At 36.0% G+C, this 14,375-nt stretch overlaps 1 protein-coding gene across 1 annotated transcript in view; it reads right to left on the reverse strand.

Moving 5' to 3' along the window:
* Positions 1 to 14,375, reverse strand: part of SLC38A11 (solute carrier family 38 member 11) — a 50,975-nt gene that overhangs the window by 22,349 nt on the left and 14,251 nt on the right. Inside the window, exon 7 of the mRNA XM_059392757.1 lies at positions 13,612 to 13,691. Within this exon, the coding sequence (XP_059248740.1) occupies positions 13,612 to 13,691 (80 nt within the window). The remainder of the gene's footprint in view (positions 1 to 13,611; positions 13,692 to 14,375) is intronic.

The following is a 14,375-nucleotide window of genomic DNA, read 5'->3' on the forward strand; positions in this document are numbered from 1 at the left end:
ATTAGTCCACTGAGGTCAACAGAATCTCTTCAGCAAGTGTTAATGTTACCTGCTGATGAATGGACTAGCTTTTTACCTCTACGTGGTTTCTACCTGCTTCTTTTATTTACTGTGATTATTTGCTGACCACAGACAGACTGTGGTTAATATCGGTAAAGGACAACGAAAACAATAATAAACTTAATTTCCTCTGTGAAGGACAACCTTTCTCACAACTAAGAAAAACCAAAAGGGAAACAGAAAGCTGTAATGGAAAAAACAAAAACAAAAACAAACATACAAAAAAAAAAAAAAAAAACAGGCTTTGAGGTCAGACAGACTTGGATTTAAATCTTAGCATTATGCCTTACTAGCAGAGTACCTTGGGGCAGCTTACTTAATGACACTGGTCTCAGTTTTCTCTGTTAAATAGAGACAATATTATTCATTCTATTTACATATCTGACATAAGGTTAAATGAGAAAATGAATGAAAGTGTATTATATAGTGTACAATCAATGTTGGAGGTGACTTCCTTCTATTCTTTATCCCTTTCCTTATGTTATCATTAAAGTAACAATACATGTTTTAGTCTAGCTGTAGTACTTGCAAGTACACAAAATGCAGACTTCTTCATGGTATTTATATTCCTTTGGAGAATGAAGGGACCTTGAGGAAGATGAGCTGTTTTACTTAAAATAAATGAATGATTAATCTTGAAAATAGACAGACATGCTACCCAGTGGGCAATCATTTGGTTGATAATAATGAAAAGGATGAAATGATTCATTTATTCTTTGGATATTCACAGTAAATATTCAGTATTCTGTCCAACAGACCAATTTTCTGCACAAGTGGGTCTGTTGAATTGGTGCAAACTCCAGCCTCATAAAGCCATTTTCGACAATCTCAGGGTATGGGGAGCTGCTCACCTCATTCCAGGGCTTATACCTTAGCTCAGCCCTCAGTCTCCCCAAAACTGTAGCTCTGTGTTGGTAAGATCTGCTAGGTGGTGTGGAGACTACCGCCAAGGGAAGATAATTAAATGTTTCAGTAAAAGAGGGCACTCATTAAACCTGAAGATATTTGACATCTTGCTAGGTGATTTAATCACCAGATAATATCTTAGACTAATCACTTAAAAGAAAAAAAGTTTAAAATTACATTTTTACATAAAATTTTACGTAAAATTTTACATTTTAAAGCTTCTATCTATACATACACGCAAGCAGGATCACGTACACAAATCAGGGGATCTTATTGTTTTTTGTTATATCAATTTTAAATTATAGAAAAGGTTTTATTCTGTCAATCTTGCTAAGATAAAAGTTAGTTTTGTATTTTACCACAGAGAAAATTATGAAAGAATATATTTTATCATTGGCATTGATAAAATATAAGTACAGTGACATTTAATTTCATTTCTTAAACACTTAGCACTACCTCCTTAGAGATAGCCAGAGGCTACCAACCTCATCAGAAAACTCAAGAGTTTCACTTTCATCAATTACTTGGAAGTTCTGTATTTTGTTTTAATAAGGTGTAAGAGCCAAACACATATAAAATCTTGAGGCAAGCATGTGTGCGTGCATATGTGTATTTAATAGTCTTTGGAAGCAATAGGAAATATTTTCTCATGATTTTTGCAATATAGAAGACATAGTAACTTTTGCTGAATGCATAAAGGACAGGCAGAAATAATCAATTCCCCATTTTGGGTGCTGAATAAAGAAATACCCATCAAAAAAAGATAAAGTCTTAGGTTAGTCATTGTTTTTCATAGCTATCTCTTCATGAAGTTTTAAATCAAGTGCCAATACAGATGGTAGTTGTTTTTTCTTTTCTTTCCTAATCTCTCAATCCAGTAATAGCATAATAACAGCTATAAATTAAGAACTAGAGAAGGGGATTGCATAATCCAGTAACTGGATAAATTTTGAGACAGAATTTTCTAATCGTACTCCACCGGGGTACATGTATAGTAGATCTACTTCCATCATGTCATAGTTGCAAGCTCCACACATACACATACACAAATAAATAATAATAATAATAATAATAATAATAACAACAACAACTACTTCTCTAAAAAGAAGAACATATTTTCAAAAAAATGTCTGAATTTGTACTTAAATCCTCAGGCAAATTAATCCATCAAAAGTTAAATTTGGACATCTAAAGAACATGGTGGATGGGCCACATACATTTACTATCCTTCCTCCTCAGACCTTACTAAAATGATTTTAAAGGAATTTAAAATGGAGATACATCCATGGAGGAGGGGATAATGGAAAAGAGCCATCGGTGGAAAAGACCGTTGGGAACAGGAAAGCAGATGCTTACATGGTAACTGCAGAGAATGGAAGAAGTAACAAGCACATAAAGGGAGCTCATGACGAAAAAGCTGAAACTCTCGTGTGTGCAAGACTCACAGACAACAAAAAGCTATGTCAGAGAGCTGGGGAAAATGGAGAAAATAAAGAAAAATTAAAGACATGAGATCCAAGGATAAGGCATCTAACACAAAAAAGAGGTAAAAAGGAAGCCTAGAATGACATTGGGGCAGGAAATGGAAATCAATCCATTCAGAAAGGAACAAGGAGGTGGAAGGCTCTGGGAGGGAGGTCTCCAGGAGAAATAATAAAATCTGTAGATTACCTTACATGTTGGAGCATTTGGGGAAGGAATAACAAAAATGATCAAAATCAAAAGCTAAACTAGGAGAAAATATTTGCAAAAGACACATCTCATGAAACACTCTTATCTAAAATGTACAAGGAACACTTAAAACTCAACAATAAGAACACAAACAATCCACATAAAAATGGGCCACAGACCTTAAAGACACCTCACCAAAGAATATATACAGGAGGTAAATATATGAAAAGATGAACCATATCATATGTCATCAAGGAAATGCAAATTAAAACAATAATGACATACCACTACATACTTATTAGAATGGTCAAAATCCAGAACACTAACAACACCAAATGTTGATCATGATGGGGAGTAAAAGAGACTCATTCATTACTAGAGTGAATGCAAAATCACACAGCCACTTGGGAAGACAGTTTGGTGATTTCTTAAAAAACGAACACCCTCTAACCATACAATCCAGCACTTGCATTACTTGTTATTTACCAAAGGATTTGAAAACTTCTGTTCAGGCAAAAAGGTGCACACGATGTTTATAGCAGCTTAATTTAGTGGCCCCATCTTGGAAGCAACCAAGATGTCCTTCAGTAGGTGAGTAGAGAGACTGTGGTACATCCAATCAAAGGAATATTATTTGGTGCTAAAAAAAAGTACTTTTAAGCCATGAAAAGACATGAAGAAATCTTAAATGCATATTGCTAATTGAAAGAAGCCACTCTGAAAAGGCTACATGCACACTGTATGATTCCAACTATATTTCATTTTGGAAAGGCAAAACCATGGGGACAGAAAATAGATCAGTAGTTGCTTAGGCTTGGAGGTTGGGAAAAGGATGTGGATAGACAGAGCACAGAGGATTTTTAGGGCAGTGAAGAAAATAGTCTGCTTGATAATATAATGATGGATACATGACATTATACATTAGTATAAACCCACAGAATGTACAACACAAAAGTGAACTCTGCTATAAACTATAGACCTTGATGATTATGATATACTAATCTGGGTCCATCAATTGCAACCAGTGTACCACTCGGGGCGGGGGTGATCTGGAAAGGGGGAGGCTATGCATGTGTGTGGATAGTGAGTATATAGAAAATCTCTGTGCCTTCCTCTTAAATTTGCTGTGAACCTAAAACTTCTTCAAAAAACCCTCAAAGTCTTTGAAAAAAAAAAAAAAAAAGAAAAAGAAAAAGCTAAACTGGACATCCAGGTAAACATGGTTAAAAACAGAATCAAAGGGGCACCTGGGTGGCTCAGTTGGTTAAGTATCTGCCTTCAGCTCAGGTCATGATCCCAAGGTCTTGCTTCTCCCTCTCCCTCTGCTGCTCTGCCTGCTTGTACTCTCCCTTCTCTCTCTCTCTCTCAAATACAAAGATAAAATCTTAAAAAAACAAAACAAAACAAAACACTACAATCAAAAGCAAGTATTTATTCTAGGAGAAAAAAAAAATGTTCCAAAAGAGAAATATATAACTACTTTTGAATATGGTATTTATCTCCACATATTAGGGTATGGTCAAAAGGAAAGATAATTTTTTTTTATTTATTATTATTTTTTTTTGTACACAAAAGAGAATTAAGATTAGTTAGCCACAGCTGTGGACATTCTGTCATTCTGTACTCATCTTTTCTTTGGATATATTTCTTTTTTTAAATGTTCTATATTATTTATTTAGTTAGTTAGTTTAGTTTTTTTTAATTTAAATTCAATTAATTAACATATAATGTATTACTTGCGTCCTGGGTACGGGTCTGTGATTCATCAGTCTTATATAATACCCACTGCTCACTACAACACATACCATCCCCAATGTTCATCACTCAGTTACCTCACCCCCCTACCCACCTCCCCTCTAGCAATCAGTTTGTTTCCTAAGATTAAGAGTCTCTTATGGTTTGTCTCTCTCTGGTTTCATCTTGTTTCATTTTTAAAAAGCAAGATAATTTAGGAGAGAGAAATCTTCATCTAGTTTATAAGAAAAGCATGAGAATCCAGAAGTAACAGTTGACAAGCATATTATGCAGAAGTGAAGATGTAAATGTCAAAAGACACACTTGAAATAGAAAAGGATTTGGTATGAGGAGTCTCTATTTCATTAAAAGTCATTTATAATATTTGATTTTATAAAAATATGTGAATGTATTCTTTTGGGAAAAAATAAATCCAAATAAAGCACTACCAGGAAGAAGTAGGATCCTATAAAATCTCTTACAAAATTTCATATAGATCACAGCCACATAACAGAGGTTTACTATAAGGTTTAAATCATTTAAGGCACAATGCTTCAAGTGTTTTAGTGTATTTTACTATTAACAAAAATAGAGATTGGCTTATAGTGCTTTGCATCCTTGTATGGTAAATTATTTTCAAAAGAATGACTGCTTCCCTTACTCCAGAAAATCCAGTCAGATGCTTAGTTATATTCTTTTCAGAAACCTTTTGTGGGTATGGAGGTGGATGGGAGTGGGGAGATTTAGGGGAGATAAATTTACTTTGCAAAAGTATTTTAGTTTGGATTCTTGGATTCACATTTCATCCTATATTGAAAGGCAAACTCCACCTTATCTCCACAACAGCTGAGTAGTAATAAGGCAAAACAGCAGAAAGCAGGTCCCATCAAATAGATCTCCAGTCTTCACATACTTATGAAAACAAGCTTCAGGGGGATTGCTTCTGATCCCCAGAACGTCAGACCTCTGATCAGGAGGATCAAACATCCACTTCTGTGCAGTACCTGCCCAAACTCTTTTGGGCTGCACGTAGGCACCTCCTGGATCATATGATCTCAGCAGAGCCTACATTTTTGCTAAGAGATTTACATATTAACCTCTTCAACCATACACATCCAGGGGTTAAGTGGTCTGGCTGGTCCACAAAGGCTCCCATTTCCTGTCACACCAGGAATTATACACAAGCTATTAATGACATATGTAGGTCTGTCCACTTCCCCAGCTGGGGCATCAGCTGACAGCTCTCTGCCACCTCTTTGTTTCCAGTTCGGTTTCTTCTGACTCTCTTCTATAAACAATCGTGGTTTACGTCAACATATAAAGCTGTTCAAGAAAGTTCTTCTTGGGAATCACTCGAAACGTCAAAGCTGATTCTTTTTTTAAAAAAACAAATTTTATGTAAAGCTAATCTTGAATTAAAATTTACATAAAACATTATGCTGATTTTGGGGGGGCAAAATGTAATTTTGTTTTTTTATATGAATCCTACAAAAAGTTTGTACAACTTGGCACCATAAACATGACAAAGACTTCCTGTTTTCCATTTGGGACACCAATCACTTTTAATTCTTATTCTTTTATCTACTTTTTCCTTTTTTCCCACTATTGGCTCTAATTCCACTGTGAACTATTTAAAAGTTGGTGTTAACTGTTTCTGTGACTTGGGGTTAAAAGGCAGAGAATGGATGTGAGGGGGCACGCTTCACTTTTTAATGGAATGAAAATTTGTTAGAATTACGAGTTGTTTTTGGTTCTCTAGTATGTTTATCACAAAATGTTATTAAATTAAAATACAATGTGAATTTCGGATCTGAGTTCCAGATAATTCTTTTTCAGTGGGTTCTCCTTGGGTTACACCATTCTTCACCTTACACATTGTTCCTGTACAATCTTCCAGACTCTCCTTAAACTCAACTTGCATTTCCAAAACACTGAATGACTTTTCCTTTGTTTTCTTCCCCATTCCAAGAGTTATTCAAAATTAAGATACTAAAACATTAAATGTTTATCATCCCAGACCTGCTTCCTCTCCTAGTTAGCAACTAGGAGTTGTTAAAAGAAGCTAGGGTCCTTCCTTCCTCTATGTTTCTATAGCGCCATGCTCTTAATTCTATTAAACAGTTTATTGAGGTTACCTTTTATGTGTTTATCTGCCCTACCTCACCCCCAATGAGTTATAAGGGATCCACAGACAGGGACTGTGTTATATTGGTCTTCATAGCCCCGGATCCTTAAAAAGGTGGCTGACCCAGTAAGTAAATGCTAATTGCCTAAACAGACTCTCCCATTTTCTCCCTTTGATGGTGAGTTTTGGACCATTTAACAGTCTGGTTGTTCAAGCGGGACACCTGGGCATCACCTTTCTCTTCTTCTTCTTCATTTCTACCAGCCTTGTGCTTATACTGTTCAGTTTTCTTTTGCTGGATGCTTGCTATAGATAGCTTCCTTCCAAGTCTTTGCACTTCTAATCTATCCTCACCTCTGTTGTAAGATGTTGATATAGAGACTTGCTCCAGTTGCTCTCCTGCTGAAGAAATAATGCCCCATCGGCTAAAGAACAAATTCAAATTTCCTAGCACTACACATGAAGTTTTCCTTCCTGTTGGTCTCTGCCAACCTGTCTACGATCATTTCTTTGCACAGTCTTGCCAAACTTTCAGCTCAGAATCACCAGTCTAGTTAGTTCTTAAACACAGAAGCCACAGAGGTGGTGGTGATGGGAGAATGGGCGTCAGTGGAACAGGAAAGTACCATCTTCAGTAGTTTTTCAAATGAGGCAACATGGGGATATGACTATCGTTAAAACTGTGATAAAATATATATTTGAGGAGTAATGTAAGCAAAATAGAGTTTTTGAGAAAATTCTCAAGGGCAGCACTTTATTTTCATTTGATAGTTCCTCAGCCAATGGCAGTTGCCCTCCTCTCCAAGTCCCTCCCAGTGTTAAAACCTTGAACCGCTTCTCCCAATATACACATCACATGTCTGGGTCTCACATTTCTGCCAGCAATAGATTTCAACCTCTCTCCACTTTCCTTTTTGATCCAACTAACACTCGTACATTTTTTCAAGCAGCAGATCACATATTCGCTTATGTTGAAATATTATTACCTGCCTACCCAGGTTGAACTAAGGGCCCTTTCTCTGTTTCCAAGGAACTTTCCCGTAAGTCCATGAATTATTATATTGAAATTCTCTTCCAAATGTCTATTTTCCCCATCCATAAACTATAGGTATCTAAGGTCAGGGACTGTGTTTTCTTCATCTTCATAGCCTGAATACCTAGGTAAGTGACTGGCATCAGCTAGATATTTCATAAATGCTTGCTGACTGAAACAACAGACTGTTCTATTTTTGCTTTTTGGTTATGAATCTATATATCACAGACGAGTCTGACTTCTTCCTGGAAATAACAGACAGGTGGCAAAACTCACTATGGTAGCCATTAATAAAAATAATTGATGATGAGTGGAATAAGTTCTTAGCATGCAGTAGCCTAGACTATTCCTCCAGCTCCACTAGCATAGTGACTGGACTAATCTTCTCTGAGAATATATCATCTTGCAGTTGTTTTTTCCTATTTGCTTGTAGGCTTAAGCCAAATGATGGTTCTATTTGTTGCTTCATGTATGCAATCTGTCTGGTTAAATGTACCACTAATTCTAACAGTGCTGATGAAGCTTGGAGTTGAATGGTATTTTAGCAAATGAGTTAGCTGCTTTTGCTAGCGTGGAAGTAGGGTTAGGAAAAATTTTTTTGACAGGGAATGCTTTTGCATGAAATTTTTATCATCCTAGGATAATCTTTATTGTCTCATTACTTCAAAAGTATGGTTAGTTAATTTCCAAGTTGAATCAACCAAAAACAGAAGGCTCAAGGGCCCCTTGGTTTATTCAAGGGATCATTTGACAATTTTTTTGCTGCAATTCTACTTCTGTGTTAGGCACTGTGCTGAATAATGGATATATGATGCAGAAAAAGCAAATGTGACCTTGTTCTCATGGAACTTACAATTGTCTGAAAGACATAAAATATGCAAGATAATTTAACATATAGTATGATTATTTTATTCCATTGTGTAGATCCCTTCTCACTTCCTGTGGTGAAACCTCCAAATATAACCAACTAAAATATTCAGGTTCTGAACATACCTCTGTCCACCACCCTCTGAGATAAAAAACTCATCTCTAAAAAACAGAGCCTACTGGCCATGTATATTCAAATGCCTTTCACTGGTCTTCAGAATGTAACCATATTTTACTCTCTATATTTGATCTTATTATTTCAAGAGGAAGAAGAAGCATCCCAATTCTTCTTTAAGGATTGCTCTTTATTATAAATTCCAACTTTTCAAGATCTCCTGGTGGACATGGGTTCCATCTTTTGGCTTGACTTATAACAAGTAACAAGTTCAATATCTACCATGGTTAAAAAAAGAAAAAGTATTTGTTGGAGACCTTACTGTCTCAAGCCACTATTTTGTCATGTTATTTTCATTCCTTGATCCTCTTAAAAAACAAAAGGAGATGGGTATTTGTCCAATTCACTTCCCTATCATTCACTTGCATCTTAATTCTTTCTAACCTGATGTCTACCCATATCATTTGATTGCTACTCCTAAAGGTTACCAATAACCTCCTGTCAGCTGAAGTGGACATCTATAGCTTGTACTATGTTGGTGGCTACTTCCTCTTCTCCTGGCATCATTGCCTTGACTTTGGGACCACCTTTTCCTCTACTCTCAGTCCATGTGCTTTAAGGGGTGGGAGGCTGACCATATCCTTAGCATCAAGGGTAGGCATATAACATAAACCCGAGCAAGTCAGCGTAGGCCATGATGTTAGGGTTTGGGATCATAATGGGTCCTCACTGGAGGTAATCAGAACTAACACTGGAAGTAAGGTTGGAGGTAACATAAAGGGAAAGTTCATTGTCTTTTTAAGGACTTGGACTTGAATAGATGGTTGTACCACTGCCATCTCATCACAATGAGGGGAGAACCTTTCGGAAACTGGTGACAAAACAGGAATCAAAGCCAAGAAGTGAAACAAAAAGAAACCATGTCTGATTTCATTGATTAAACTCTTAAACGCAACCAAATCTAATAACAGGAATATTCATGAACTTTAAAGTTATGAGAGATAATAGATTTTCTTTTTTAAGCAGTTAGTTGCTGTCTTTTGTAACAAAAGGGCAATAACTTAATCATAAAAAATCAATGGCTAGTGTATGACAGAACTAATCATTTCCTTTTTCAAATATGCACCATTCCCCTATCTTTACCAATTTTTTTTTCTGATCCTTTTTTAAAATCTTCTCTAGATCCTCTTTATGAGAGCATCAAACTGTAGAACTTCATGGCTAGAATGGATAAGGGGTAAAGAAACTAACATGCCTCAAGATCCTTGGAGATGGCACCTTTTATGTGCATAAATGCCTGCTGAAAGTACGGACACACTTTTTGGAATTATATTTGGAATACCACATTAAGGATTAAAATGCTGTAAAAGAGATGTTAGATGAAGAGAAAATAATTGTAAATTTGGACTGCATGCTATCATTTCCATTCTGAATGTAAAGAATGGAATACTAATGAGGCACAGAATGAAGGTTTTCATAGTAATAATGCCCCCAGTTGTAGTTTGAAAAAAAAGAAAGAACTGTCATTGCATTTTGATACTAGCACACTTTCTAGAAAGCAATTAAATTGCCTTGCCACCTCAGTTTTTAAGAAAGCAAAAGGTTAGAAAATACAATAAAAATGAACATTATTTCCAAAGAGAACTGAAAGTCATTGGACTAGAAGATATTTGAAATCATATCAAAAAGCAGAATTTATAGTCTTATGAGTTATAGAAAAGGAAATTGAATTGTGTTTTATTTTTAAAACACAACTACTAAAAAGATGTTTCCATAGTAACAAGGTCAACACCAGTAGCCATTACAGACCTTCCTCTTTTCTGATAGCGGGTTTAAAGATCTTTACCAAATACCATTTAAAAAGCCCTATGAAAAAGTACAGCTTTTCTGATCATTCTTCTGAACCAAAAATGAGGAAAAACACACATGGAGTATTGAATTTCTCATGTTTTATGGATTATAAGCATTCATGGTTGTCATATTTCAGAAAGAAGCCTGCCTGACTAGCTATTATGCCAACCCTTGAACATGGGATTTGATTAGCCTGATTGTAAATCTGGACAAACAGAAGTTGTTTGCAGTAGTATTCAAACAGAAATAAAAGGCAGCACATATTAAACACACACACACACACACACACACACACACACACACACACACACACATGTCTTTAACATCTAAATATTGAAAGAGTTAAGTAAATAATCCCTGTTATTAGAAAAATTTCAAAGGCTCAGATGAAGTCTGATATCACTGCTCAAGGAAGGTTAGAAGATACAGACCACATTTTGTTTACAACAGAAATAAATCAATTGGCCATAAAATCAATTCATTTAGTACCAACAGGAAGCAGCCTCTCCTTCCTCTTTCCTTTGTATCAAGATATGCTAGGCTAAAGGATAGTCATTTGTGCTGCCTTATCTTCCCCACTAAACGGTGAGCCCCCCAGAGCAGAGATATTTTTTCTTTGTATTCACAATAGTATCTCAAGCACATGTTGTATAAAAACAGTAATGGCACAACAGTGCCTAAAATAACACAAAATCTATAGACTATTTTTAGAAATGATATGTCAGTTCAAATGTGTACTCATGATTTTAATCTCTTGAAACCAAGAGGCTCTAGATGCAGGCTCACAAACTCACAGCTGCTTAATAATGAGTTGGTTCCTAGACCAAGTCCCTCAGAATCTCTGCAGGTGGGCCCTGGTATCAGTATTTTTTAGGTAATTCTAATGTGACGTTAGAGTTGAAAAATCATTGTTTTAAACTGCCCCCTTGGGGCTCAGTTAATGATTAATTTATTTATCTCCAACTTTTATCTACTTGGGTTTTTCTCCTCAATATTGCCTCACAGTACTATATTTGCCAAATCTATAAGACCTTTTATTATAACCTAATAATTTATTCTCTAGAATCACTTTTCATAATAAAAGTTCCAATTAAAAAAGTTCTATTTCGTGTGCCTGGGTGGCTTAGTCAGTCAAGTGTCTGCCTTTAGTTCATGTCATGATCCCGGGGTTCTGGGATCCAGCGGTGCACTGGACTCTCTGCTCTGCGGGGAGCCTGCTTCTCCCTCTCCCTCTGCAGCTTCCCCTGCTCGTGCTCTCTTGCTCTCTGTCAAATGAATGAATAAATAAAATCTAAAAAAAAAAGTTCTGTCTTACACAATTAAAAACATTAACCAACAATTATTGTATTGTATTCTGTTCAATATACTTATTGGCTTTTTTTTTTTTTTTTTTTGAGAGAGAGGAGGAGGAGGAGGCAGGCTCCCTGCTGAGGACCCTGGGATCATGACCTGAGCCAAAGGCAGAGGCTTTAACCACTGAGCCACCCAGGTACCCCACTCATTGGCTTTTTGTTGCATAACTTCAGCTTCTGAAAATCAGAGATGAATACCGTACCATTATAGGAGATACTAAATAAATGTCAATAGAATTTAACATAAGCTTTTGGGCTTTTATGCTTATCTTTCCTGGGCCTGGAATGCCTTTTACACTTTTATCTATCTGAAACAATTCAGATTCATCTTTCAAAACACCCAGATCTTATTATTATTATTTTTTTTTTCCTCCAGGAAGCCCTTCCTGATCCAGACAAACTATTCAGCACTCTTCTTTGGCGCTGTTCCTGCTCCTAATGCTTCTATTTTGCACTTCTACTGCACTGCTGTTTCTTTTTTCTTCTTTTTTGTTTTTAAAATGTTCTCTACTTGATTATGAACAACTTGCAACAAGTGCTGACTTTTGTCTCTGCTCTTTCTCTCACCATGCAGCAAAATAGCTAGACACAACAGGTATTCAGTATGCATTCACTAAATGAGAGAAAAAATGGCCACAGCGAAGGGAACTAGGAGCGTTTCAAAACTGCTATTGCAGAGGACTGAATTTTGTCCCCTCCAAAAATTCATATATTGAAGCCCCAGCCCCTTTGTGCTGGTATCTGGAGATAATTAGGTTTAGAAGAGGTCTTGAGGACAGGGCATTCTTGATGGGATTAGTGTCCTTCTAAGTAGAGATACCAGAGAGCTTGCCGCCTCTCTAGGGATTTGCCCCGAGAAGATACAGCAGGAAGGCAGCTTTCTGCAGCTAGGCAGATAACCTCTCACCAAAACCTGACCATGCTGGCAGCCTCCAGGACTATGAGAAAATAAATTTCTGTTGTTTAAGATCCCTATAGTATTTTCTTCTGGGAGCCTGAGCTAAAACAACCATGAACTAGGATTCAGTTATTTGAAACATTAATATAAACAGGATAGATATTTATGCTTTTCTCTTTTATTTCAATCCTTTAAAAAATAGGTGTTTTTTTCTAAGGAAAGATTATAGCAAATCCAATTAGACTATATGTTTCATAATTTCTTCCAAATAAATTTGAGGCACAATTTTTGGAACCTTCCTGGGAGACAAAGAAACCAGACATAAGCACATGAAGTTGCAAATGAAGTGATCTTGCAGGACAGTTAATCAATGGGAAAAAGAAGTTACCTTGGGAACCACATTATCACGGGTAGTTATTCAACAGGTTTCCTTTTCTTTCCCCCTCACAGGCAACATTCACAAGCTATCCCCCTCAGTTCACAAATGACAAAAGCATTTTAACACAAAATAATCAAAGAATATAACCTCAGTAGAGAATAAAGTGTGGTTTACCAAGTGATTACGTTTCCTCTAATGGAGAAAACTTCCACTATATTCTTTATTCTTCTCACTTCAGCCTATATTGGTGAAACTTTGTTAAGAACAAATCCATCACTGGGATAGATATAAAAATTTCTGCTACTTACCATTTTCCCTCCCAAATGCTCTACTTCATTCCTACGTCTCATTATTCGAAATCTCTTCCTTATTCTAATTCTTAGGACTGGTCATTAACATACAAAGTAAACTCGGTTTAATTTCATCAGCCTTAGAGGGGCCAAATGGAAAATGCCTGTCTGCATAGATGTAATTATCTTCTCTCATTTTGTCCAACACTAAAGATAAATGGTGCTTCTGGTACCATAATTACTTTATACTTCAGCATTTACCATATGTCATATAAATATCTATGTGAAGGCTATAAATTAAAGACTAACCAATATAGCAACAAAACTTACATATATGGACCCAATGAGACTACCCTTGCCATTACAATTCCAAGAATCAGCGTTGTTAAAACTGTAGAAAGAAAAGAGATCTGCAAAAGAAAATGTAAAGGTATTATCAGTTTGGAAGAGAGATTATTGTATTGAAAATATTAGATGTTTCTCTTTTTACTTGAGTAAACATATATACAGCTTTTGTTTAGACAATCCTGTAGTAGTTTTTTCTTATAGACCGTTGTTGATAATCTCAGGCATGTAACTTTTTATTGGAAGTGGTATTATTTTTTTCCCCAAATAGGGAGGCAAGTATCATATATGACAACATGGCTTTAACTGTTTTTAGTGGCCTACTGAATAGAAAACAAAACTGGTGGTTTTAGTTTATAAAAGTCAAATGAAATTTGTTTCTTTCTCGGTCCTATTTAGGTGTTGACTTGTGCTTTTTTCCCTATCTATACTTGCTTCCTCTGCTTTTGTCTTTACCTTACCTTCCCCATATCAAGACACACCCTCCCCCAACACACACCCACTCACACACACTTTTGGGGTGCCTCTCTTTTTTCCCTTCTGTTCTCTAGTTCTTTTAGTCTAGTTTTCCTATTTGATTCTGCCCTTTGGTCTGTGTTTCTAAAGTCTTTGCTTTTTCCTTTCTATTCTGTCACTATTTCAACTGGTTAAAATATAAACTGGTCTGGGTGTATATGTGTTCTGTGCACTCGTTATTATATCTGTGTTTCTGCCCTTAATTTTTTTTTAATAAATGAGCACATTTTTTA

The sequence above is a fragment of the Mustela nigripes genome, chromosome 3, assembly GCF_022355385.1.
Source record: "Mustela nigripes isolate SB6536 chromosome 3, MUSNIG.SB6536, whole genome shotgun sequence".
Classification (NCBI taxonomy): domain Eukaryota; kingdom Metazoa; phylum Chordata; class Mammalia; order Carnivora; family Mustelidae; genus Mustela; species Mustela nigripes.